This window comes from Rhinatrema bivittatum, chromosome 4 (genome assembly GCF_901001135.1).
Source record: "Rhinatrema bivittatum chromosome 4, aRhiBiv1.1, whole genome shotgun sequence".
Taxonomy (NCBI): domain Eukaryota; kingdom Metazoa; phylum Chordata; class Amphibia; order Gymnophiona; family Rhinatrematidae; genus Rhinatrema; species Rhinatrema bivittatum.
This window is the reverse complement of record NC_042618.1, coordinates 111,240,481-111,266,928: the sequence shown is the minus strand read 5'-3', so window position 1 is coordinate 111,266,928 and position 26,448 is coordinate 111,240,481. Positions and strand designations below refer to the sequence as shown.

At 44.4% G+C, this 26,448-nt stretch overlaps 1 protein-coding gene across 4 annotated transcripts in view; it reads right to left on the bottom strand.

The window, feature by feature from the left end:
• The window catches only part of PTGR2 (prostaglandin reductase 2), a 129,257-nt gene extending 114,257 nt beyond the window's left edge, over nucleotides 1-15,000 (bottom strand). For 2 of the 4 annotated variants that reach the window (XM_029598676.1, XM_029598678.1), the window contains exons 1-3: nucleotides 14,897-15,000; nucleotides 590-680; nucleotides 2-120 (exon numbers count right to left, since the gene is read on the bottom strand). In XM_029598676.1, the coding sequence (XP_029454536.1) occupies nucleotides 2-120; nucleotides 590-629 (159 nt within the window). In that variant the 5' untranslated portion in view covers nucleotides 630-680; nucleotides 14,897-15,000. Of the gene's footprint in view, nucleotide 1; nucleotides 121-589; nucleotides 681-10,772; nucleotides 11,035-14,896 lie in introns of all 4 variants that reach the window. The other 2 variants (XM_029598677.1, XM_029598679.1) reach the window with 2 other exon arrangements.
• Between the last annotated feature and the right edge of the window lie 11,448 nt (nucleotides 15,001-26,448).

Below are 26,448 nucleotides of genomic sequence, written 5' to 3'. Positions count from 1 at the left end.
CCATGTATGGATCCACAGAGAGATAGAGAGTTCGGACTTTTACTTGCCCCTCTGAGATTCCATCTGGCAGACTGGCCTCTTCCACCTGGAAATTCTCTGCCACTGGCTCACTATTTTTGCCTGAAGATAAAGTGACGATAAACAATGGATTTTTTTAAATTTTCCTTCTCCCCTACCAGCACTATTTAGCATTTATGTTTGAAAATGGGAATTATAAGACATTTCTAGGCAATGTGTAATATGCATTTTGCAAAACTCTTGGTTTGACAAAGAAAAAAGATGTTATCTATTATTGCTTCTACTTATAGCATCTATAGTGTTACTAGATGGTTGCAGTTCTTAAGGAGAGAGTGAAAGTGAAGGACTGCTGCAGTGCTGCAGATACTGAAAGAAAATCAGAACCAGGTTGACACTGAGCATGTAGGGCTTCTATGTTTCTGCTATGGAAAAGCCTTCCTTGTTAAATCTGATCCAGCTGATATTTGATATTTTGTGAGTGACTGGTGAAAGCTTCTTGTATTTCACCAGAGGTGTCTCCTCTGTAGCATTTTCCCTGGGGAGACAGGGTTTTCTTCTGATCAATACATACCAGGTCGTGAATGCAGAATAATTCTTTGAATAATCCCCATCACGACGACGACAGCAGCAGCAAGCTTCCACCCTGCCTACTTTAAAAAGGCCTACAGTAAACATAAAAATATAGTGAAATAGTCCCATGAAAAATTAAATAATAGCTCCTGGTATGTGTTTTATTTACATCAGAAAATCACACAGAGACTGAGATGATTTTGCATTTATTACCAAGAATACTGCCATAAAAATCAAGACCTTTGCTCCTGATCCTGCTACTTCTCTTTAGCTGAATCAATTCAAACATCTAGTGGATTATGGAATTCTCGTCAGAGGATTATGGGGGTTTTATGGCAGTAAACAGAAACACACTAATAGGGTCATTCATCAAAATGCGTTATGGCGGTAATGCACGTGTTACCGCCATAACGTATGCAATAAGAACATTAACGCATGGCGTGAATGCAAATTTTTGGGAGGGGCGGGATTTAGTAAAATGAGGGGCAATATCGCAGTTTTAACGCCGGAAATAACTACACCTTTTTTCTGGTGTTAGGCTGAGCGATATGCCCAAAATGGCCATAACGCAATTCGTGATACATTTTTTGAACTGGCATTTTGGCCATTTCTAGAGAGACAGACAGAGAACGAGAGACTGCTTCAGGGGAGGGCCTCACAGTGTTCAAGTATTTATTTCTCTATAGGAGGGCCATCTAATATGTCGAAGTGAGGTGGTGGTGGTGGTTTAGGGACCAGTTTCTCATGTAGAGTGAGACATACAAACAGCATAGTTCACCGTGGTGAAGATTTGACGTCATTTAGAGTGAGGAAAGTAGAAATTTCATCTTTGTGAGACTATCTTCTCTTACCCTAGCTTGATGGACTAAACAAGAGCGAGCCTTTAAAGGGCAAGTTCATAAGGTTAGCCTTGGAGGTCGCATCGGCCGACCAGTTTCTCAGCCATAACTGACGCTTGACCGCTATTACCGAAGACACCCCTCTGGCTGAGGTGAAGTCCAACTAGCAGCCCGCATTGGCCAAAAAAGGCAGCTGCTGGCTCCATAACTGCACTAGAATTTTCTCCAGATTCACTGACCTCCTGAGAGAGAAGTAAACAGGAGCGAGCCACCTGGGAGCAACAAGAAGCTGTCTGCAACATCTTTGCCAGTGCTTCAAATGCATGCTTAAGGATGGCCTCAATCCTATCATGCGCATTCTTCAAGGCCGCTCCTCCCTCCATAGGGAAAGTCGTCCGCTTGGTGACGGCACACACAAACACATCCACTTTCAGAAAACACAATCACTCTCTCACCACTGGATCCAGAGGATACAGGCCTTCCAAGACTCCACCCCCTTTGAAATTAGCCTCCGGGGCTAATTTCTCCATAACAGGGAAATACAAGAGGCTTTACCCAAAGAAACCAAAATGAGATTTTTCTTTGCTCAGACAAGGAATCATCCCCAGGTACTCCCAGCATCTTTAATGTCTGGGAAATATGAACCGGTAACTCGTCTTTATGAAAGAACTGCAACATAGTCTTATATGGTTCCAGTCCCAGAACAATTTCCCCATCCTCCAGAAATTAAGGATCAGCTTCTTCATCCATGCCATTCAGATCCTATCGGGAAGGCCGGCTGCCGATCTAAATGTGCTTCGGCACTTTACAGCAGTACCAGGCATGTGAGAGGTCACCACCTGCGACTCTGACCTGGCCAGAATGGTCTGAGCCGAGAACTGCGCCTGAAGAAAGGATTGCAATCCTTGAAAAAATTCCACCCAAGAAAAGGCAGAAGGATCTATGCCAAACCCAGAAGGCATCTGTCCTATGCCCATTGAGCTACCTTCCCCTGCTGACAAATTAGTTAAAGAAGTTCCATGGTTAGGCACCCCTCCTAACATGTCTTTCCCCAGGCCCTCATCAAGCTGGGAAGAACTGGGCTTAATAAAATCAGAGGAAGGTAATTCTCCCAAAGCCTCTAAGCAGCACTGGCACAAGTTAGAGGGAACGCCAGGCTGAGATGCCTGAATATGACAGGCAGCACAGAGAGATAGGCATCATCAATCTGACAGTACGCTTAACAGGTGACTGAAAAAAGTGTGCGTCCAGCTGAATTTGCAGTGTAAAATATATGCGTCCAAAATTTGGGTGTCACAAACTTAGGCATCCAAAACGTAAGCGCACAAAACTTGAGTGCACTCAATACAGCCCAGATTGTGCAAACAGGCAAGCACATGCCTAACACAGACACCACTACCAACTGGACACCCAAGCAGTCGTCCAACTAAGCATCCAAAACCTGGACGTACAATCTGGAAGCACAGCCGGACGCACTTGCACGATCCAACAGTCCTGAAGAGGGCAGTCTAACGTGCAAGAAAACTTGCGAAAACACTGCCGCGGCCTACCACACAGCGAAAAGCCTAAGAGTGGAGCCTAGCCCAAAAGTGCTGCTCAACTTACCAGGCTGCCCACGTCCCTTAACCTCCCTCGGGGGCGGGAATGAACGTCTGATCAGCATGCCAAGCACGGAGATCGGAGGAAGGAGGAAGCCCTACAGAATGCTCTCCTGTTTTGTTTTTTTTAAGCTTTACCTGAGCTCAGTCCATCCCAGATGAGTACAGAGACGGTCACTGTTTGCGGGGAGAGAGGGCATATACCGTCACCGCCGTGCTCGGCTTCCTGCACCTGCTCCCTTTCAGCTGTTTCAACAGCTAAGTCCATGCCGGCAGAAAAAAACAGCTACCGGACCACAGAAATCACTTCAGGAATTCTCAAGTGGGGGAAGGACCATTTGGTATCACCGCAGGAGAGTGGGACAAATTAAATTTCCTACTTTCTTTTCCTTCTAAAACTTGAAACAATCCCTAGTAGGAAGATGCGCGTTCACCATCTGCTGGAGACAGAGAATATTGGCGGGCTGATGTCACTGCAAGAGTATACATACTGAGATGTCAGCTTTGCTCCATCTCCATCTGCTGGTAGAGGTACATAGCCCATTGGTTCTGTCTGGATGCTAAGAAATTTAAAATTATGAATTTTTTTCCATTAAAGAAAATTTCTTATTAACCACTTCCCCAACCTTAAATAGAGATTTTATCAGAAAAGGGACATTCAACATACAATCTTCTAAAGTAAAAATATCACAACAAATATATTTACATTCATTGAAAACAAAGACACAGATTCGATATGATATTAGGCCTATCAAAAAGCTCTGGCTGTGGACTTGGTCTACAGAAAGTCATGTATAAACTGAACTACAATTACAATAGAGTAAACCTTCCATACCATAATTGCCAGCTCTAAACATCAATACATCCTGTTAGGAAAACAGAACATTCCAGCCTGCTCTAGATCCCTACAAAGAAACTATGCACTAGCAGAATACCTCACTTTAGTCACACATGCAGATAGACTGTCACCAAATACAGAATAAAATAGAAATAGAAAATGTGCAGACTAAAACTGAACTGGAAATCACAAGAAATCAGACTCTGTATGCATTACAAATATCAAAACCAAACACAAAATATAAAACATCAACAATATAAAAAAAATGTCAAATCAGTTGAACATCCAATAATTTGAAACACATACAAAAATGACCAATAAAATTTCAAAACTACAGACATATCAAATCCAATAATTAAAACTAATAAGGATAAAAAAAATCCCCCATTCTCCATACCTGGGAACTTTCCAGCCACCCTGAGACTGTCATAGTTTGGAAGAGGGCCCACAAACTTTAACCTCTCTCTCTCACACATACAGCAAGCACACTCTTACAGATAGTCTCCTAAATTGTCTCTTACTTTCTCACTCACACACACTCAAGCGCACTCACTCAGGCACTCACACAAAGGCACTCACTCTCACTCATACACAGGTACAGGCCCTCTCATACAAACACATACATACATACATACAAGCACACTCTCTCTCTCTCACACACACGTACACTCACTCTTACATAGAGGCACTCTCACCATCACACACACACACACCACACACACACTCTGGACCTCTCCAGACTCCATCTTCGGGGGAAACGTTGGCAACCTGACAGGTCCTCTTCTTGGGCTGCAGGAGAAATGCCACTAATGACCTAGCAGAGTCTCTTCTTCTAGTGCAGGGAGTGAGTATCCCGCAAGCACAAATTTTGTTTGCTCTGCCGTGCAACGCTGGAGAGCTTGTGTGCACTTTGCTCAGCCGTGTGCGTGGAGTCCAGAACCTTTGTGCGCACACACAGCTTAGAGGGAACAGTTGCCAGCAATTTTAACAGATTTTGGGCATGCTAAAGACACATATGGAGAGCACTTTTGGGCAAAGTGTTGAGAGATCAGGTAAAAGACAGAATGTGGAAAGAAGGGCTTTTTCAGATGAGCCATTTATCTCTTAATTGAAGATTGCAAAGGGCACTGAAAATCACTGGGAAAAGGCAACTTCCTAATCCTCTGTCAAGAATAATTTAGCAAATCAAAGATAAAGATCAATTGGCCCATCCAGTCTGCCCAGCTGAGATTATTCCACCTTGGTTATATAAGCATATAAATTCCCATATGCAACCCAACACCATCATCTATAAAATCACCAACTTTATTAGTCCAATAAATATCACAAGCTATAAAGATTCCATTGCTAATAAACACACCTACAGGAAAATCCATGAATTATGGGCAGGGTTTGCAATCCAACACTCTACAAATTCTGACAGTTTCTTAGCAGCAGGAGGTGGAAAAGAGGATTAAAATTATGTTTTATGCATGCACAATGAAAGTAAGGAATCTACTCCATTGCTAATTAAAAAAAACCCCACCAGTCGGTGGACCACAGTAGAACATAACTATCTTACTGCTCTGCTTGTTACAAGGCCATCCATGACACAAGCATTTTAGTATAATCCCATCCAGTAACCCTAATCTAAGTGCATTAGAGAGCCATTATACTGGTTGGCATACTGCACTTCAGAGAGATGAAAATATATTAAGAAAACTGAGGCGCCAGTCAAACATTTTTAAGAAACAAGGGAAAATGTTTTCTTGCTTTTTGATTGTTCTTATTTCCTTATGTTCTTAGTATAATGTTTTATATTTTTACATTATTTATTTATTTAAGCATTTTTATATACCAAGATACATTGAGATCATCATCTTGGTTTACAGTTAAATTAATACAGCAAGAAGTTTTAAACAAACAGATAACAATATGTAACACGATACTAAATATAGTATTGATTAACTGTGTATGAGGGTGGTATTTACAAGGAGGATTTACAAGGCGTATTTACAAGGGGGACGGTGAGTGAAGAGAGGGGGTACATCGAGAAAGGGTTTAGGTGTAGGCCTGCTTAAAGAACTAATGTATGTCCATACGTGGTATTGTGACAGTGTGACATTGTGACAGCAGCCCAGCAGGCATATTATAAGTCCTGCCAATTGAATTGCCCCTGAGGCAGCTCTGTGAGCGAAACTCGGCCAGAGTCGGGCATTATAATAAAGGGCTTCTTTTGATCATCCGATTCCTATTGTTTTCACTCTAATACAGCCAACTGGATCGGCTTCCGCTTTGCTTTTTGGGGCCTGCTTAAAGAGCCAGGTCTTGAGGTTCTGTTTGAATCTTTTTGGGCAAGGCTCCTGGCGAAGACTAAGGGGCATCTTGTTCCAAAGGGCGGGCCCAGCAATGGAGAGGGCACGTTCTTTGGTAGACTTAAGCTTTGACAGTTTAGGAGAGGGAGTGTGCAGCGTGGCACAGTGTTGTGCTCTGATGGGTCTGTCAGGGGTACGGAGTTGGAGGTGTTCTTTGAACCAGGGCATGCCATGGTTGTAGATAGCTTTATGAATGATGGTTAGGGATTTGTATATGATCCGGGAGTTGATTGGCAACCAGTGTAGGTGTTTGAGCACAGGGGCCGGAGGGCATATTTGGGGAGGCCTAGGAGGATGGCATTGCAATAATCAAGTTTGGATAAGATGATGGCTTGGAGGATTGTGCGGAAATCATTTATGTGGAGCAGGGGTTTCAGTTTTTTTAGTGTGTGGAGCTTGAAGAAACCATCTTTCAGGTGGAATTGATGAATTTTTTTAGGTTATGGTGGTTATCTAGGATGACGCCAAGGTGTGAACGTGTTGGGTGAAGGAGATGGTGGGGAGGGTTAGGTGTGGGGTTAGTGTTGTTATGGGAGGGTGAGATATATAGGAACTCTGTTTTGGAGGTATTAAGAGTGAGGTAGTTGTCAGTGAGCAGGGAGCCGATAGCTGCGAGGGCAGATTCCCATGTTTTCAAGGCCTTAGGTAGGGTATCAGTTATGGGTATGATGACCTGAACATCATCCGCATATATAAAGTGCGGAAGGCCGAGTCCAGATAGGAGATGACAGAGGGGAAGGAGGTATATATTGAAGAGGGTGGAGGAGCGTGAGGAGCCTTGGGGGAACACCTTGCAACAAGTTGACGGGTCTTGATTCGCAGTGCCTGCTTTTTACTCTGTATTGTCTGTTAGTAAAGTATGATTGAATCCAACAGAGTGCGGAGCCAGATATACCAATTTCTCTTAGGCGCTCAGTTAAAATGTTGTGATTGACCATGTCAAATGCGGAGGATATGTCCAGGAGGGCCAGGATATATGATTGGCCTTTATCAAGAGCCCTCAGGATATAGTCGGAGAGGGAGATGAGGAGGGTTTCAGTGCTGTGGTGTCAGCGAAAACCGTATTGGGATGGGAAGAGGATGTGGTGGTCATCTAGATAGCTTGTTAGTTGCCTATTGATAATTTTTTCTAGGATTTTAGAGATAAAGGGAAGGTTAGAGATTGGATGATAATTGGCTGTGTCTGATGGATCAAGTGTAGGTTTTATTAGAATGGGTTTAATTATGGCTTGTTTAAGTAGGCTAGGTACAGTGCCAGATGAGATAGAGCTGTTGATGATGTTGGAAATAGGTTTGGAGATAGTATTAGGAATGGTAAGGAAGGTTTTGGTGGGGATGGTATATGAGGGATGCACTGCAGGATTGATTTTCTTAAGAATGGATTCTATCTCAATATGTGTGGTGGTCTCGAATGAGTTGAGTGCTGCGGAGGTATTGACTGACTGGGATATGGTGGGAATGTGTGATGTGGCATAAGGGTTTGTGTGTGAGGTAGCAGAAGGGTTTGTGGTGGTGGGAATTGGTGCATGTGGGGGACGGGGGGGAAACGTGTCATGATGGTTTCTATTTTCTTGTGAAAATAAAGGGCAAACTCTTCGCATTTGGTTTTGTGATCTGTGTCAGGGAAGGGGGTGGGAGTGATTTTAGTGAGGGAGGCAACAAATTCGAAAAGGGACCGGGCATTGAATTGAAGTTGGTGGATCCTTTGGGCGTGGAAATCCCTTTTTGTCTTGTCAATGGCTTCCTTATAGGAGTGGAGGTAGGATCGGAACATGGATTAGAAGGCCAGGGATTGTTCTTTATACCATCTTTTTTCTAGTTTCCTAAGATGGTGTTTCATGGTTTTAAGCTCGGGGGTGTACCAGGATTTCTTTTTAGCATTTGCAGGGTTGATTTCTCGGGATTGTTTAGGGCAGAGAGCATTAGCTACGGTGTTGGTGAGCTAATACCATGAGGAGAGGGCGGACTCTGCATCAGTGAGATCTAGTTTGGAAAGTTCACCGATGAGGGCTGCTATAAGGTCCTCTGTTTTGCATGATTTATGGAAATGGATTGTTTTCTTTGGGGGTGTGGGAGAGGGAGTGTCTTTGATGGAGCAGGTGGTTTCAATGTGGAAATGGTCAGACCAGGAGATGGGTTGGCAAGTGTGTGTGTGGGGGGGGGGGGGGGTCGGGTTAGAGATAATCTGCTTGAGGCCTAGCGCATCCAGGGATGTGAGTAGGGAATCGCATGATGCTGTAAGGGGAATTTTGTCAACATGGAGATTAAGATCCCAGAGGATAATGGCGGGGGAATTTATGTCTAGGTTTTTGGTGATGTATTCGATCATGGGGGATGGGTTGCTTTCAAGGAGCCCAGGAGGGGCGTAAATTTGGCAAATTTGGAGCGTGGGTGATTTAAATAGACCAATTTCGAGTCTGTGGGGGGGGGGATAGGTTGGAGGGTTAAATTGAATTTCTTTTTGGCGGCAAGCAGGCGGCCTCCTCTTTTTTTTGAGTCTGGGAATGGAGAATATGTTATATAGGTCGGTTGGGAGTTGGTTTATTAGTACTGAGTCAAAGTTCTTTAGCCATGTTTCGTTATGGCGCAGATATCAGGACTATCATCAGTGAGGATATCATTAAGTAGGCTGGCTTTTTTGATAATGGACTGGGCATTTAGGAGGAGAATCGTGAAAGTTGTGAGGCCGATTAGTTGAGTGAGGGGGGAGGTCATGATGGGGAGTAGCGATCTGCGGTGTTCGTAGGAGATGGTGAGCCATGGCGCACAGATTGGGGTGGCATAATGTTTAAGGATAGGAATGGGGTGAGGCAGCATTGTTGTGGAGAGTATAGTGATGTTCGTGAGCAGGATGATGTGAGGTGGACCTGGAGGAAGGGGGGCTGAGGGTAATGGAGGGGCAGTAAAGGGGCAACAGTGTGGGTTTGCGGGGACGGGGTGTCGTAGCACTGCAGAGATATTACTATGAAAGGGGGATAAAATGGCGGTGGAAGAAATACCGGGTAAAGTTAAAGAGGAGGGTAAAGAGGGGGGCGAGATTAAGATGAGGGTAGGCACAAAAGGGCACAAAGGGGCGCACCAAGGGGCAGGCCCCTTGGTCGCGCTCCTTCGGCGCGAGACGCCTAGGGCTGGCCGGCAGCTTTAAAGGGCCTTCTGAGCTGGAAGTGATGCGTCCGGGAGGGACGGTCCGGTGGCTTCGTGCAGCGGTGGAGCAGTCCCGGATGGAGGTAGGCCGCTTGGTGCTCGGCTACGGTCTTGGCTCGGACCCCAATGGGTCGCCCCTGCCGAAAGCAGCGAGCTGGACGGACAAGGGCGGCGTCAGGTCGGCCGGATGGGAGCAGGCGGTGCAGCAGCGGTCGATCGGCAGTCGGGCGCAAGATGAGTAAAGTTTAGACACCTCTCTGCATCAGGGATAATGTTTAATGGCTTGAGTACCGAGTTAAATTTGTCAATAGCAATACTAGGTCCTTCCTAGCGCTACTTCATACAAATCCCATGTTACTCAAGCAATGACGGATTGAGGATTTTGGTGCCCCTAAGCATTGTTGCTGCTGTTGCCCCATGTCATGCCTTCTCCACCCCTGCAGAGCTTGGACAACAGGGAGCAGAAGGTCTAAGGCACTGTTCCTTAGTTTGTTGTGGCAGCTCAGGGGTAGATCCTGTGGTAAAAATTTAAAAATTCTGAAACTAATTGTCAAATATTTACATCTTTTATATTACATTATATAAATAAAGTAATTTTAGACTATAATTATCATTTATTTTAATTTTATTGCGTGAAGAAAAAAGATCTCAAGAATTAGTACAAAGAGGGGACCTCAGGGATAAGGAGAGGAAGGGAGGAAGATCAGGAAAGGGATGAGGAGGAAGGGGAGGAATGTGAAAAGGAAAGAGGCCTAGGGATTGGGCAGATGGGAGATGGGGAAGATTAGGAATCTAGAATGGGGAAGAGGAGGGAGACATAGGTTCTTGGATGGAGGAAGGACCTAGTATGCCTATTGACAAATTTAACTCGGTACTCAAGCCATTAAACATTATCCCTGATTCAGAGAGGTCTAAACTTTACGCATCTTTTCTTAATGCTCAAAATATAACTCCTATTCAGAAATGGAGTAATATTTCCAGGGTAAGTGTTAAGCTATGGCAGGGGTGACCAACTCTGGTCCTCAAGAGCCACAAACAGGTCTAGTTTTCAAGATATTCACAGAGAATATATACAAGATATATTTCTATACAATGGGGGCAGTGCATGCAAATCTCTCTCATGCATATTCATTATGGGTATCCTGAAAACCAGGCTTGTTTGTGGCTCTTGAAGACTGGAGTTGGCTGTGTGTACAAATCATGTTTTCTGCTAATAAATCATTTCTGCATATAAAATGTTTTATGCGGAGAAAATATGCTTTGTGCGGTATATTTTATACACATAAAACATATTATGTGTGCAGAAATCACGGTTTGTGCACATATTTTATGTGCTTGTCATTTTGCAATAAAAATAAGCACAATGTTCAAATTCAATCCAAGAAGAACTTTAATTTTCCAAAAAAATTACCAAGTCACAGGCTGAGAATGATGTTGCTATTCGATTGTCAGCCCTTAGTTTTCTTGCTAGATCAGAATTTCCCAATCGGTGTGTGCCGTGCAGCTGCAGTCTCATTTCCGGTTTCCCTCTTGGTCTGCAGAATGTCCTCCTGCCAGTAGGGGGCGAGGGAGAACAGCATTTGCCGGCAGCTGCCCTGCTTCCCCTCTGCTGGCTCTCCTGTGCAACAGAAACTGCACAAGGCATGCCGTGCAGTTCAGAATGCCGACGGAGACTGGCAAAGGAGGAAGAAGCAGCATTTGTTAAGCCTGCTCCTCGACTTTTGCTGTACAGGAATTGAGGGTGGAGTGGGGAAAGGGACAGATGAATGTGCCAGTGTGGGGGGAGAGGGAAGGGAAGGTGATGATGCTAGGAGTTGGGGGAGAAGGGTGGAGGAAGAGGGAAAGGAAAAATGATGATGATTCAAGGGGGTGGGGAGGAAAGGTGGAAGGAGAAGGATGGTGATAATGATGCCAGGGAGTAAGATTGAGGGAAGGTGATGCCAGGGTTTGGGGGAAACGGAAGACTGATGATGATGTCAGTGGGGGAAAGGAGTGGAGAGAGAAGGAAGGTGATGATGCCAGGGGGTGAGGGGAGAGGGAAGATGATGATGCCAGGGGACGATGGAGATGGGTGAAGGCAGAGAGAAGACGATGATGATGCCAAAGGGTGAGGGAAAGTGGTGAAGGCAGAGGGAAGGAGACTATGATGATGAGGGATGGAGGGATGGAAGGAGAGGGAAGGGTGAGGAAGAGGGATGGAGGAGGAGAGAAGGGGATGCCAGGGGGTAAGGAAAAGATAGAGAAGGTGATGATGAGGTTAAAGGGTGGGGAAGAGATGGTGATGATGCCAGGGGATGGGGGAGAGGGGTAGAAGGAAAGGGAAGGTAATGAAGTTGATATCAAGGGTGAGGAGGTGGAGAAAGAAGGTGATGATGCCAGGAGGTGAAGGAGAGTGGTGGTGGGAGAGGGAAGGTGATGATGCCAGGGAGTGAGGGAGAGGAGTAGAAGGAAAGGGATGGTGATGATGATGATGATGATGGGATGGCGAGAGGTGATGTTGATGCCAGGGAGTGAGGGAGAGGGAAGGTGATGATTATACAAGGGAGGGGGAGAAGATGGTGGGATAGGGAAGGTGATGATGGTAGGGGACAGGTATGATTATGATGCTGGGGGACGAGAGAAGGGAGAAGGTGATGATGGTAAGGGGAGAGGGAAGAGAAGAGAAAGTGATGATGGGGAAGCGGGTGACGTGCCACAACAAAGTGACCCCTGTGCCAGGTGTGCCACGAAACAAAAAAAGGTTGGGAGCCACTGTACTCATTCATCCTTTATCAATGTCCCTCCCAATGCAGCTACAGTAAAACACAGCTCGTGTTGGGGGACTGTTTGTTTGCTTTGTTGAAACTTTGTAATCAGTCATTTTTTGGAAAATAGAAAAGTTCTCTTCTTGGGTTGAAATTAGGTGCTTATCTTTATTGCAACACCCCTTACTTTACATTAGACTTTTGTGGTGCTATCATACCTATAAGGGAGCCCGGACCAACGTGCCGCAAATGCGCAGTAGAGAGCAGCTCTACTGCACATGCGCGCACGTCGGTCAGAGCAGAGCGTGCCTAAAAAAATGGCGCTGGGAGGAGCAGCAGCGGCGAAGAGCGGCGGCGAGAAGCAGGAGCGGCAGCGTGCGCGAGGGAGGGCCCCCACCCCCGGAGATCTTCGTTGTGGATGAGAAGTGAGGGGAAGGGGGAGTGACTGAAGGGAGGGAGGAGAGAGTGAGGGGAGGGGGGAGTGACTGAAGGGAGGGGGGGAGGAGAGAGTGACTGAAGGGAGGGGGGGAGGAGAGAGTGACTGAAGGGAGGGGGGAGGAGAGTGAGGGGAGGGGGAGTGACTGAAGGGAGGGAGGAGAGAGGGAGTGGGAGGGAGAATGGGGAGGAGAGGTGGGAGGGAGTGGGAAGGAAATGGGACAGAAAAAATGTTATAAAATGTAGCCCGTTGTTACGGGCTTAACGGCTAGTCACTAAATATTTGACAGTGTGCTGAATTTTTGCACACTAAACATGTCTTTGGGGGGGGGGGGGGGGGTTAAAATTCTGGATGCATTTGCATACCATTAGCTTACTGCAATTACTTTTAACTCAATTTTTACTACTTGAGTAAAGAAAATGTTTAGTTCACATTTTTTTATTACATCAGGCTCAATATTAGTTTCAATTTATTAACTTGTTTATCATGCTTCCAAAATTCTCTTTGAATTTGATATTCTGCCCTTTCACAGACCACAAGAAATAATGTATTGCAGTCTATTATAATAATACATAAAAAGCTTTACAATTTAATCTGAACTAAAACAAACATTAAAATCAGGTCCCCCAAAAGACCTTATTCTTAACTAAGATTTTTAAAGGAAAATAAGATAGGAATTTTGAATGACAGAGAACACTGCAACTTTGGGTTATAAAAGTGATGAATTAGTCCTAATTTTTCCAACACCTGTTTCAAAGACTTTTTATATCAATAAACTCCCACAGTGTTTTAAAACAGAAGTTGCAACCTCAGGCTTAGCTCTGTAGTTACTTATGATCTGAAAACAGGCAGGGATAACAACTCCAGGCTTTCACAAACAAATCTGCTTTTCAGGATATCCTCAATGAATATTGATCAAACATATATCACACAGTCTAACAACTCATCTAGGGGCTGATTTACTAAGACTTTTCTCCCATTCAGGGGCCAATGCGTATTCAAAATGGGTGCTAGTACTGAGTGCCTATTGTCTTAACGCGCACGCAGCCACATCCCTTGGTTGCCCGATGCAATAAATTTGAGGCAGCGTTAAAAAGGGTGAACTAAGGGAGAATTGTGCATCTGTAGTGCTTGATAGTTTATTGTATCGGATATCCAATTGTAATGGGCGCCCAATACAAGTGCTGTTTTGATCCCACTTCTTTTTTTGTTATTTTGCTGAAAATTATTATATTAGGCATTTCTTGCTACAGACGTCTAAATTGTGTCCATAAAGAAAAGTGGGTTTCTTCTGATCAAGTCAAAATATGCATTTATTTTTTTCCCACCACAAGCAGTAAATTAAAGTATCACAACAATACTAAGGAGGACACACTTATTGTAACACAGAGGACCATATATATATATTTTTTTTATTATTATTTCTCATGAGCCTTTGAGTTCTCCTCCGGGACTGGAGTTAAAAACCTCACATTAAATAGCATGCGTTGTGCACCCGGTTTGCTTGCATTGGGGGGGAGGTTAATAGTTAACGTCCTCATCTATATGGAATTTACATGTCATGGGTGCTATTGGTTATGCATTTGTTATCGTATGCTAATCTTAGTGCATCAGATGCTAGTCTAGCACATCCAAAAACACAAGCCCAACCACATGCAACCCATGCGCTAGGCTGGGCATACTTTACTGCATTGGCCCCTCTGTCTATAAAAAAAATGCTTAGTAAATGAGGCCCCTAATTTGCAGACCACTCTGAGGCAGCTGAAGACGAGAATAAATTATCCTTCTTATCCCTGAGCCTTGGCCGCTTACTCGGGTAGGCAACGCCTTTCAAAAGGGAGGTCTGTACTTTGAGGAGTGAATATTTCAAAGGCTACAGCACACCAGAATTATCATCAGTTATATAACAGATGATCCCTTTTTCACTGGCGTAAAGCCAACCTGCATTTACTAAGATGCCAAATTTTACATTTTCCGCTCTGGAAATGGGCGGAGCTCCGCTCTGCGTGGTCACGCAAGTTTAACCTGCTCCACTCTACTGATTGACGCACCAAAGTTTTCTTTTGCAGCGAAAATGAGAGGGCTAATAGTCTTGAAAATACGCAGGCTTTGAGCTCTCAGGACCCCCAAAATTGTGATTATTCATAATAATCAGCGTCTAGCGAGATCTTCCTACTCTATTTTAGGCCGTTGTGTATAAACTTGCGCTTTATCTTCCTTTATAGTGCAATAAGAACCTCGGTATATAAAAATTAAAAAAATAAATAAATAAATAAACAGGCTGAACAAGGGAGTGCGTGCCCCTACTCATAGTTGGAAGAGTCCCTTTCTCAGAACAGCTCGGGTTGCACTTACCTTAATGTGGCTACGACGCGCGAACCCACAGTAATCTCACGAGACAGGCCCGGGTCTTGAGCGCGATCCGATCTACGCAGGCGCATAGCTATTAACACCGTTGCACATACGACTTTAACTGAAACGTCATGTAATGCAACTTCGGTTTCCTTACGCCTTTCTACGGGACAAGACTTGCGCATTACAATTGGCCCAACATTAAAACTAAATTTCTGGAGCTGCCTGCTCAGTGGTTATTTGTAGCTATCAGATTATTAACACTTGCATCTAGTTTTGTCTCCTGTCATGTGTAAGTAAAAAAAAAAAAAATGGCATGTTAAGACTGTATGGATGCTTCAACATAATAGCTTTGGGTTTTCTTTTAGTTCTATGAGCCCTATCTATTCGTTCTGGAGAAAAACTGGAATTTTTTTAGGCTGTGATACTACAACAGTTCTTTGAAAAGCATGATAGCAGACCAGTTCTCCTTATACTGACAATCAGACAAAAACTCTCTAGCAGTCTAGTACGAGTTAGGCATTTAAATTACTATAATAAAGATGGCAGATCAACAAGTTCTATTGAAGTTACTTGTCGGGTACTTACAACCTGGATTAGCCACTGTTGGAAACAGGATGCTGAGCTTGATGAACCCTCTCGGTCTGACTAGTATGGCAACTTTTTATGTTCTTATGAGAGAAGAATGCAGGAACTATCTGAAGTGATTCTACATCCAAGCCCTAAAGGCAAAATATTGTTTTTCTGCTAAAATTATTATTAATGGTGTCTCTTAATTAGATTAAAGGTTTGTTACATACAACTAGAAACCTGTAAAAACTACTTTAACCTCAATTTTGTACAAAAAAAGTACTATTGAGTAAGGCAATTACATTTCTAAGTAGTACCAGCCAGTGCATATTTTGGGATGAAAAGAGAGATGAAGCATTATGATCGTTTTTATAGATTTGCTTAAGGTACAGAGGCTTTCACCAGTATTTTCAGCTGCTGTATTAATACAGAGCATAAGTATAAAATAAGCTGTTCTATCTTTCAGCCAGTGCTAGTGTAACTGAAGGGGTCTGAACGCTTCAACCTGACAAAGGACTTCATGTACCAGAATTCCCTGCTTCATGACGGGTTTACTAACAGTCTGCAATACAGCTGTAATTAGGACATTGAGAAACTTTCTGTCAGCACATTGCACATTTTCATTTTTTTGGCTTCGCTGTTCTTATTCTCTGATAAGCTTTCACTGCTGTAACCTAGATTAGAACAATGGATGTATTATGTGATGGGCTGTATTACTGCAGACTCGCGAATTCCTTTCCAGAACTGCAAGTCCCAGCAGCCTCTCCTGCAGAACATGGGAGAAGTTTCACGAAAGTTCCAGGGTGTCTAGGGAGGGGGTCAGTAGCCCCTTCAGCCGGAATATGCTTGCTCAGCAATGCTTAGAACGCATGTGTAAAAGATAAGAACTGTAAAGTGCATAAGAGTCTGCTCCTGGAGGGGAGGGGCATGCAGTTGTACTAAGCCTTTGTCTTAGCTGCATCTTGCTGGCAATAAAAGTCTATCTTTACGGATCAGTTGTCTGGGCCTCCTTACTGACTAAAAAGAGACGGTTACATTTGGCGAGCCTCAGCCAGGAGGTACCGGGGACGCTATTTTAGCCCCCCCAGTTGGTCCAGGGGATTTTGTGGCGGAGTGATCCCCCAGACTTGCCTGGTGAGTGGCCACCGCTGAGTTCAGTGATCAGGTATCTGAGGGGGTCATTCCACGGAGATCCTCTGAGACCTTTGGGCTGGTGATCCGGGAAGAAGGCTTTCATGACGTTCGGAAGAACCCTGCAGGCGAGTATTATGGGAATGATGGGAAAAGTGAAGAATAGCTAAAAGAGTAGCAAATGACCGGTCCATCCGTGAGGGGACCGAGGGGGCTTTGATCACACCCCAAGCGGTGGTTTGGTAGGAATTGCATTCCGAAAGCCACGCGCATAAAAAGAGGAAAAAGAAGTAACGCATACGATAGTGGGAATAGGTTTCTTGTTGTGTGAAAGTGACCCTTTTGTGTCTGACGGATACGGACCCCTTACCTATCCGTCTTCCCTTCCCTCCTTTGTCTGTGACTCTATCCTAATGGGAGGGGGCGGTTCTACTCCATTAAAAGTCATGACGGAACACTATAGGGAAGTGTTCGATAGACATAAATGTACTAAACCCGGAATGATTCAACAATGCACCCATAGGTGGCCCAGTTTGTGTGTACATTGGCCTCCGGTAGGAACTTTCGATTTCCAAACGGCCACAAGGGTCCAGAATATAGTTATACGAGAAGGGAATCCGGGTTGCCCTGAGGATATACCGTACATAACTGCTTGGATTGCAGTTATTGAAAATCCTCCGTCGTGGGCAAAGAAGTTAGTGGAGGGAGCCACCCTCGTAATGGTGGCTCAGGCGCACAAAATGGGGAACTGGAAGTCCCCATTATTAATTAAGGATTGTAATGTATGTAACTGCTATCTGTGAATTGCAAGCACATGTACCAGGGATTTTTTTAATTGTTTTAATTGTTTTAAACCCTAATAAGAAGAGATTTTGGTTTACAGATGCTGCACAAGACTACTATACAACAAATTAATTTACAGTGTTAAGTTAAAATACTGATTTGATTGCTGGAGAATGCATTTACTGGTGTTGAAGTTTAGAACTTGATGGCAGTTAAGGGTTAACGGCAGAGATAATTACAGGAGAGAGGAGGGAATCGAGCCAGAGGAAAAAAAAAAAAAAAAAAAAAAAGACGTTGAGCCAGTGCGTAGTGCATTCAATATGGCTGCGCGTTTCAATGCTGGCATTGCTAATCAGAAGTTTTAGTTTTCTCATATCTTCTATCCCAGTGTCCTCCCTATGCTTATCTTTCTATTCTCTAATACCATGTTAATTATTGTTCTTACTTGTCTCCTATATATTATCTGTTATTTAAAAGTTACATTGGAACGCATGATAAAGTATGAACTCTCTTTGCTGACGCAGTTTATTTTGAAGCTGTCTCTGGGAAATTTAGAGAAATGATTAAGAATGGGTTCTTTGTTAAAGTTTTTCTTGTTGCTTCTTTGGCTAGCAGTAGTTAAATATGCAGAGCTACTCCCTGTTTTAAGGAACTGGCAAGATAAGACAGCCAAGCATGTGCAGCGCTGACTGTGAGAATTACAGGATGCCGTTTGTAAAAAAAAAAAAAAAACCGGAGAAAACAAAGACTTAATATTAAAAATTTTGATTCAGTGGCAGGCGCAAGTTAAGGATTATTGGAAGTTGTGGGCAAGAGAAGGGGCCACTATGCAAGATTAGGAACAAGAGCAAATATGAGTCGACCCAAATGATAAAGTGGTGGCCCCCCCCCACACATATATATATATATTGCAATTATGTTCTTTTACCACTGGTGGGGGCTGGGCTCTGGCTATTACCATATGTTCTTAGTGTTTGCAATGTAATTGATACAAGGCTTCCAAGGGTTTGATCATCACTCCTGCACACCTAAAGCGCCTCCCCTGGATCCTTGCCTGCAGATCCAGGTTGACTTTATTGAATTAACCCAATGCCAAACTTACAAGTAAGAAGGAAGCAATGTTTTGCAGCTTCTCAGCCTCGTCAGAACTGATTTGCCTCCAGGCGCAGGTCACCTATTCAATTTCCAGATGGATTGTGATCTTTTCATCGTATTTTGAGATGTATGGGAACAGGGATCAGGAAGAGAAGAAAAGGGCCCGTCCCTGCAACCAGGAACTTAATAATAGAGACCCGACATCCGAAAGAAGCTGCAGAAGGCCGAAGGCTTTGAGGGCATGAGCCTCAGCCAGTTAAAAGCTATAGCAGACCAAGTATGTGGAAGAGAAAAGAGAGAAGCAAGTAGAGACATGAAGGAGAAAGTGACTGTTAGCCGCCGCTCTCGAGGACACGCGGACGGGAAGGAGCCAAGACAATGGCAGACCGCGAAGAGGAGGGGGAACAAGACCCCCCCCCCTTTGGGAAAGAATCAGTGTGCGTACTGCAAAAATGAAGGCCATTGGAAGAGAGACTGTGAAGAATGGCAAAAGAAATACGGGAGCCCTGCAGTGAAGACTAACGACAAAAATGGACCTGCACCGACACAAAGGGGCCGAGGAGGAAGGAGATCGGACAACCCCCACTGGCAGATGGCGGGGGAGGCGACAAGGAGCATACAGCCTGAAGAGACCGGGAGGGAAGAATCCCCACTGACCCTCTGGTGGAGATCCACGAGGTAACACAACAAAAATCAGGGGCCTGTTGGACTCAGAGGCCAACGATCTGTCATGACTGCACCAATCGGCCCCCCCGACGAAAGAGACTGTTTCTATAGTGGGTGCCTCAGGTCAGGTACTCACTGCCCCTCTGCAGAAAGAATGAACTATACAAGTAGGCGGGACCATGGTATCCCTTATCGGATGGAACCTGCTGTGTAAGCCTCAGACCACATTGAGATTTCAACCAACAGGGGAAGTTAAAGCCTCCTTCGGGGACCATCCAGTGATACTCATCTGTCCCCTCCAAGAAGAATGGAGACTACATCTTCCCATAGTCGAACGAACCATCGAACATCGATATGAAACAACACCCCCCTCAACAAAAACGAAGACAACTGATGGATAGTGTACCCCAAGTATGGTTCGAACAGAACCCGGGAGGAATAGCTATCGACGCTACCCCCATATGGATAGAGATGAAACAGAATGCACAGGTGATTAATCAACCTCAATACCCCATTCCATATATGGCCAGACAAGGAATCCAGATACACCTGCAAAGACTGTATGATTTGGGCATTCTTCGGCGAATCCGATCTGCTTGGAACACCCCTTTGTTGCCAGTAAAGAAGCCTGGATCTAATGACTATCGACCAGTACAAGACTTAAGAAAAGTGAATAGTCAAGTAGCAGATCTAGTAGCCCTCGTCCCAAATCCGTATTCAATCCTGGCTCAAGTCTCTCCTGCATCAAAGTGGTATAGTGTCATTGATCTCAAAGATGCCTTCTTCTCCGTCCCGGTGGCGGAGGAATGTCAAAAGATTTTTGCTTTCACATGGGAAGATGCAGATACTGGAGTAAAGCAGCAGTACACATGGACACGGTTGCCTCAAGGGTTTAGGCACTCACCTACGCTGTTCGGTGAGCAACTGGCAAAAGATTTAAAGATGTATCAAGTAAAGTATGGGCCAGTCATACAATACGTGGATGACCTTCTGTTGTTTCGAGAGACGTACCTCGAATGTGCGGTATCCACTCTTCAGCTGCTAAAGACGTTGTACTCAAAAGGGTATCGTGCAAGTAAAAAGAAAGCGCAAATCTGTGAATTGGAAGTAGAGTATTTAGGCTTCCAAATACGTGGAGGAACCCGATGTCTGGGGATTTCTCGCACCAGTTCTATAAGAGATCAACCTGTACCCACTTGCAAGAAAGAGCTCCGGGCGTTCCTTGGAGCTGCAGGATACTGTAGGCTGTGGATTGCTAACTATGCTGTTATGGCCCAACCCCTGTACGACAAGTTGCGGGGTAAAGAGGCAGAATCTCAACCCTTCCAATGGGAAGGAAACGAACTGGCAAGCTTACGTCAACTAAAAGAAGCCTTAATTGAACCACCTGCTTTAGGATTGCCAGATGTAATGAAACCATTCCATCTATTCGTCGATGAAAAGAAAGGAATGGCCATTGGGGTATTGACTCAAACTCTAGAATCATAGGAACGACCTGTTGCATATCTGTCAAAAGGAATGGACAATGTTGCAAAAGGATGGCCAGGTTGTCTTCGAAGCATTGCGGCTGCATGCTTACTAATTCCAGAAGCAGTCAAATTAACTTTTGGACAAACCTTGAACGTAACAACTCCTCATACTATCCAAGGACTACTAGAAACTCATGGGCCAAAATGGATGACTAATTCACGTCTTGTAAAGTATCAAGCTCTGTTATGTGAAACTCCTGAAATTCAAATACAAGACAGCAAAAACTTGAACCCGGCCACTCTTATGCCGGCACCTGAACCAGTTGCCCATGATTGTGAAGAAGTCATGACTACAATACATTCCAGTAGACCAGACCTGAGGGATCAACCCTGGCAAGGAGCTTGGACTTTATTCACTGATGGGAGCAGCCAAATCATTCATGAGATACGTTCTGCTGGATATGCTGTTGTATCCGAAGATGAAATCATTGAGGCTCAACCTCTTCCCCCAGGAACGTCTGCACAAAAAGCTGAACTAATTGCCCTTACTCGAGCTCTGCAGTTGGCAGAAGGACAAACTGTAAATATCTATACAGACTCTAAATATGCCTTCCTTACAATTCAAGTGCATGGAGCATTATAGAGGGAAAACAATTGAACAATGCATCAGAAGTACGTGAATTACTAGACGCAGTTTGGCTTCCTCGCAAGGTGGCTGTAATGCATTGCAAAGCACACACCAGGAAATCAAACCCTATTGTCAAGGAAATCAGAGAGCAGATGAAGCAGCAAAAAGGGGCAACTCGGGAACCCTTCCAAGCAGTATTAATTGCATCGAATCATCAGGCTTCAGGCAGTCCTGGAGCTCATCACCAACGACTGCTTTCGCTCTTAAACTCTGGGCAAAACAAAATACCAAAATTATGACTGCAGTGTACCAGAATAGATTGGTTTTAGATTATCCTCTGGCCCAGGAAGGAGGGTTTGTGGAACATTTAACCTCTCCAATTGTTGTTTACAGGTAGATGACCAAAACAAGGTTATCCAAGACATCACTGATCGCATGGTCAAGATGGCACACGTCCCTGTCCAGCAGTGGAATAGTGCTTGGGACTGGACCAATGGATTCCGTGGTTGGTTTTCCATGATCGGTGGATTTAAGAGCTTGTTTGTTATCCCAGCCAGTTTAATTCTGTTTTGTCTTTTAGGACCCTGAATTATTCCTTTCTTGCTCAAACCGCCTTCGTCGGGTGATGAAGGACATTGCTGAACGCAAAACAGCCACGCAGCTTCTGTCACTGTACATGTATTCCTCTGAGCCTATAGAACCTGTTTAACCATCCTCATGTTTTATCCTGGGCCATCTTCCCATACATGACAAGTTCGGGCTACAAAGGGGGGTGGAGCCAATAGGGCCCATCCGTCTCAAACCCGTGAAGAAACCATCGGACTGTTTGGGAAATTAGGGCCCCCTGAGAACTCAAATTGCTAATTTTTCTTGTTTCTGTTTCTTTCAGCTCCACAGTTGCGTTGTGATGGTGTGATACTTTTCATAAAGAATGATAAGTATCAAAGGGGGGAATGAAGGGGTCTGAACGCTTCAACCTGACAAAGGACTTCATGTACCAGAATTCCCTGCTTCATGACGGGTTTACTAACAGTCTGCAATACAGCTGTAATTAGGACATTGAGAAACTTTCTGTCAGCACATTGCACATTTTCATTTTTTTGGCTTCGCTGTTCTTATTCTCTGATAAGCTTTCACTGCTGTAACCTAGATTAGAACAATGGATGTATTATGTGATGGGCTGTATTACTGCAGACTCGCGAATTCCTTTCCAGAACTGCAAGTCCCAGCAGCCTCTCCTGCAGAACATGGGAGAAGTTTCACGAAAGTTCCAGGGTGTCTAGGGAGGGGGTCAGTAGCCCCTTCAGCCGGAATATGCTTGCTCAGCAATGCTTAGAACGCATGTGTAAAAGATAAGAACTGTAAAGTGCATAAGAGTCTGCTCCTGGAGGGGAGGGGCATGCAGTTGTACTAAGCCTTTGTCTTAGCTGCATCTTGCTGGCAATAAAAGTCTATCTTTACGGATCAGTTGTCTGGGCCTCCTTACTGACTAAAAAGAGACGGTTACATAACCGTCTCTTTTTAGTCAGTAAGGAGGTCCAGACAACTGATCCGCAAAGATAGACTTTTATTGCCAGCAAGATGCAGCTAAGACAAAGGCTCAGTACAACTGCATGCCACGCCCTCACACATGCGTCCTGGTTTTTGCTGAACAAACATTTCACAAATTGCTGAACAAGCATTAGCTAGCGTGGTCCTCTAGTAGGTGTAGCTTAAGATCAGACTATTGTTTCGTCATTTAATTGACGTGTTAGACATTTTACATCGGCATTCGTATTAATACAATACAAAGTATTATTCCAAAATGGAGTTACGTTACGTTACGCTAAAAGTTAGTGCGCCACTGCGTCACTACGCATTACGTATCATTTGCGTTGCAAATATTAGTATGTTCAAGATGGCTGTGCGTTTCACTGCTGGCATGATTAGTCGGAGGATGTTCAGTTGCTCGTTCGTACTTCAGGGGGGGTCACGAAATTGAACCCCTTCATTCCCCCCTTTGATACTTCAACTTTGAAGAGAAGGCAGAAGTATCACTTTATATCTGAAGAGTAACTGAAATGACAAATAAGAATTAATACCGGTAACATTGAATGTGAGCCCTAATATGTTGTTAGGTCGTTGGTTGCTTCACGGGTTTGAGACGGGTGAACCCTATTGGTGTCACCCCCCTTTGTAGCCCGACTTACCCCAACAACACGGTGGCTCCATTATAGTAATGCTTAGAGGTTAGTAGTCAGGTACTCTTTATCAGAATCAGTATCCGAATCATTGTTAGTGTCGTAGTCGGAAGAATCAGATGAAGGGAATGTGGAGACAGACACATACTTATTAATCATCATGACGTGAGCAGCTGCTCGCCGATCAGCAATATGTTCAATCATGGATCGAAGATGTCTAAAAATAAGAGGGAGACAAATAGGAAATAGAATGCAGGTCAGAACAAGAAATATCAGAGGAAAGAGGAGTTCTTTAAGGCCTGGAATGGAAGTGAGCCAGTTGGGTAAGGAACCTGTCCAGTCAAGGATTCCAGTCCACGTCTGCACTGGTACATGTGCCAGGCGTATCATTCGATCAGTAATCTCCTCAATGACTTTACTCTTGTCATCTACCTGTAAACAACAGTTAGAAAGATTAAATTTGCCACATACACCACCTTCCTGGGCTAGGAGGTAGTCCAAAGCCAATCGATTTTGGTAGACAGCTGTTAAAATTTTAGTGTTTTGCTTGGCTAAGATGTTGAGAGCCAAGGCAGAATCATTTGTCAGGAGTTCCAGTACTGCTTGGAGTCTTATAATTCGATTGAGCATATAGATAGGTGTTCTATATCCATAAGAACCATCCTCAGCCCAGGTGGCCGGACCATAGTATTGTACAATTCGTTCAGGAGGCCACTCTTGATCCTTCCAATCTCCTATGGATACTTTAGGAGTGCTTCGACGTTTATTTGGTCTCATGGGACTGTATACTGGAACTCCTAAGGTTTCCCCAGCAGTGATGGGAAGTAGGAAGAAACTTGGCCGAATTGTAGCCAAGAAGCAAGTTCCATACCAGCTTGTTGGTAATTGTTCATAGGCTCTTCGTCCACATACATAATAATAACCATCTGGAGCATTGAAAACGGTAGTAGCAACGCCTGCAGCTGTCCATGTCTTGTTTAAAGTCGAGTCAGTCCAGATGGGAGTTGGCATGGTAGAATTTTCAGTCTGCCACCATGTCTGGGTGGTAAGGTTGGCAGTAAGAACTCCTGTGCATGGAGAATTTCCAACAGGCACGGTATAGATGCGTGAATGTTGTCGAGAGATACATAGTCTGCCAATAACATCAGTCTGTAATGCCCACTCATATGGATGAGATTTACGGTTGTAGGTTACAGTAGTATTCAAGGTGTTAAGATCAGATTGGAATGTTTCCTTGCCTTCCCATGGCCATTGCTCTCCTGTATCTGTTCCTCCACATACAAAACAGTTCTTGACTTCGAGAGAGAGAGCTATGTTTTCTGCCAAATTGACAAACAGGTTTTTTACTTGTTGAGAAATTGTATGTTTCTTTAATTCCTCAGAGGCATGAGATATTTCATCGAAGAAGGATTGATATCCCACCACAGTAGTCTGGTGAATAATTGGACGAGGTTTGTCTTTCCGCTGAGTGATGGTAATGTAGGTCATAGGGTCTTTTCCAGTTCCGTCGATACCAAATCCCCAAGTATCTTGCCAAGGGATTCCTTCACTTCTTAGAGGCCATTGTATAGATACTGTATTACCATTTACTGCAGTTAACCGTCCTATTCCGTGGCAGCCATGGTAACCTCCACCGGTGTAATCACAAACTAGAGCCCATCCTGACAGTGTCAGGTCCCCTCCGCATGGTAGCCAACTGGATGGATTAGCTGCACGGTTGTAGGGGCAGAGGTATTTGTGATTGTAGACATAGGAATTTTTCCAGGCTTGAGACCCACAGTGGAGTGCATTTGGGTGTTTATCAATGGCTTCACAGGCATCGAACGTTATTGTGACAATCGTTTCACTTCCCATAAGAACCTTAGTGGAGTTGATGTAGTACAAGATGCCCTTTCCTTCTGGGACAATACTTGATGTGTAGCTCTTTGGTAGACCTGCAGTGAGGGTGATGTTGTAGTACTTAGGAGTGGTTGGGGTATGACAGATGACTTTGCCAGTTTCTAAACATCGATGGAAGGATTGATAGCCTTGAGTAGTATTCAGGGCGCAAGCAGGTAGTGTGGCACAGGAAGTTGGTGGTTGAGATTGGTGGATGATTGTTGAGACAACTTGAAATCCAGTTTGAGTGGTAGTACGAATTAGCTTGATACATTCGGTGCAATTCTTGCTCAAGGACAGGAAAACAGAGGTAGTCGGTGTACAGAAGAGTAGTAAGTGAATGTAGAAGATGGATGCAACGTAGATCTTGGAAGTCGGAATCTGTGACATTGCTTTATGACGTAGATGGTTGCATTCATAAGTAATGGATTCTGAAAGGAAGGAGAGAAATGGACACATTAATATTCAGTTGCAGTTACTGATATCTTTTTACTCAGGACTAGCATTGGGCCTGCCTTGGGTCAATCTTAATTTGTGGTCTCCAATCCTGGAGACCTGCCAGTTGGCTGAAGCTGGTTTGAGACGTGTCCAATGAATCCATGAAGGACATCCGAAAACTTTGACAGCTGTCGGAGTAGTTAGCAATACAGTGTACGGCCCTTTCCATCGGGGCTGGAGGGAATCAGACTCATCCCAGTCTTTTATCCACACCGAATTCCCGATCTGGTATGGATGAATCGGGTTTAGCAGGACTAATGGTTCAGTGTCGCAGGTGTAATTTTGAATCGCAATAACTGTGTTATATAGTCCTTTGAGTTGGTTACTGAGAGACATTTCCCCTTGTATTTGCAGCGATTCAGGAAAAGATGGAAGAGGTGGAGGCCTTGCGTACATCATTTCATAAGGTGTTAAACCCGACTTCCGGGGGGTGCATCGGACATGTAGTAGAGCTAATGGCAGGATGTCTGGCCATTTAGTCTTTGTTTCCTGACACAATTTAGCGAGCTGATTTTTTAGTGTCCTGTTAGCTCGTTCAACTGCTCCGCTACTTTGAGGTCTCCAGGCGCAGTGCAGGTGCCATCGGATGCCCAGAATTTGACTCAGACGTCGCGTGACTTCACTGGTGAAAGCTGGTCCATTATCTGAATTTATCTG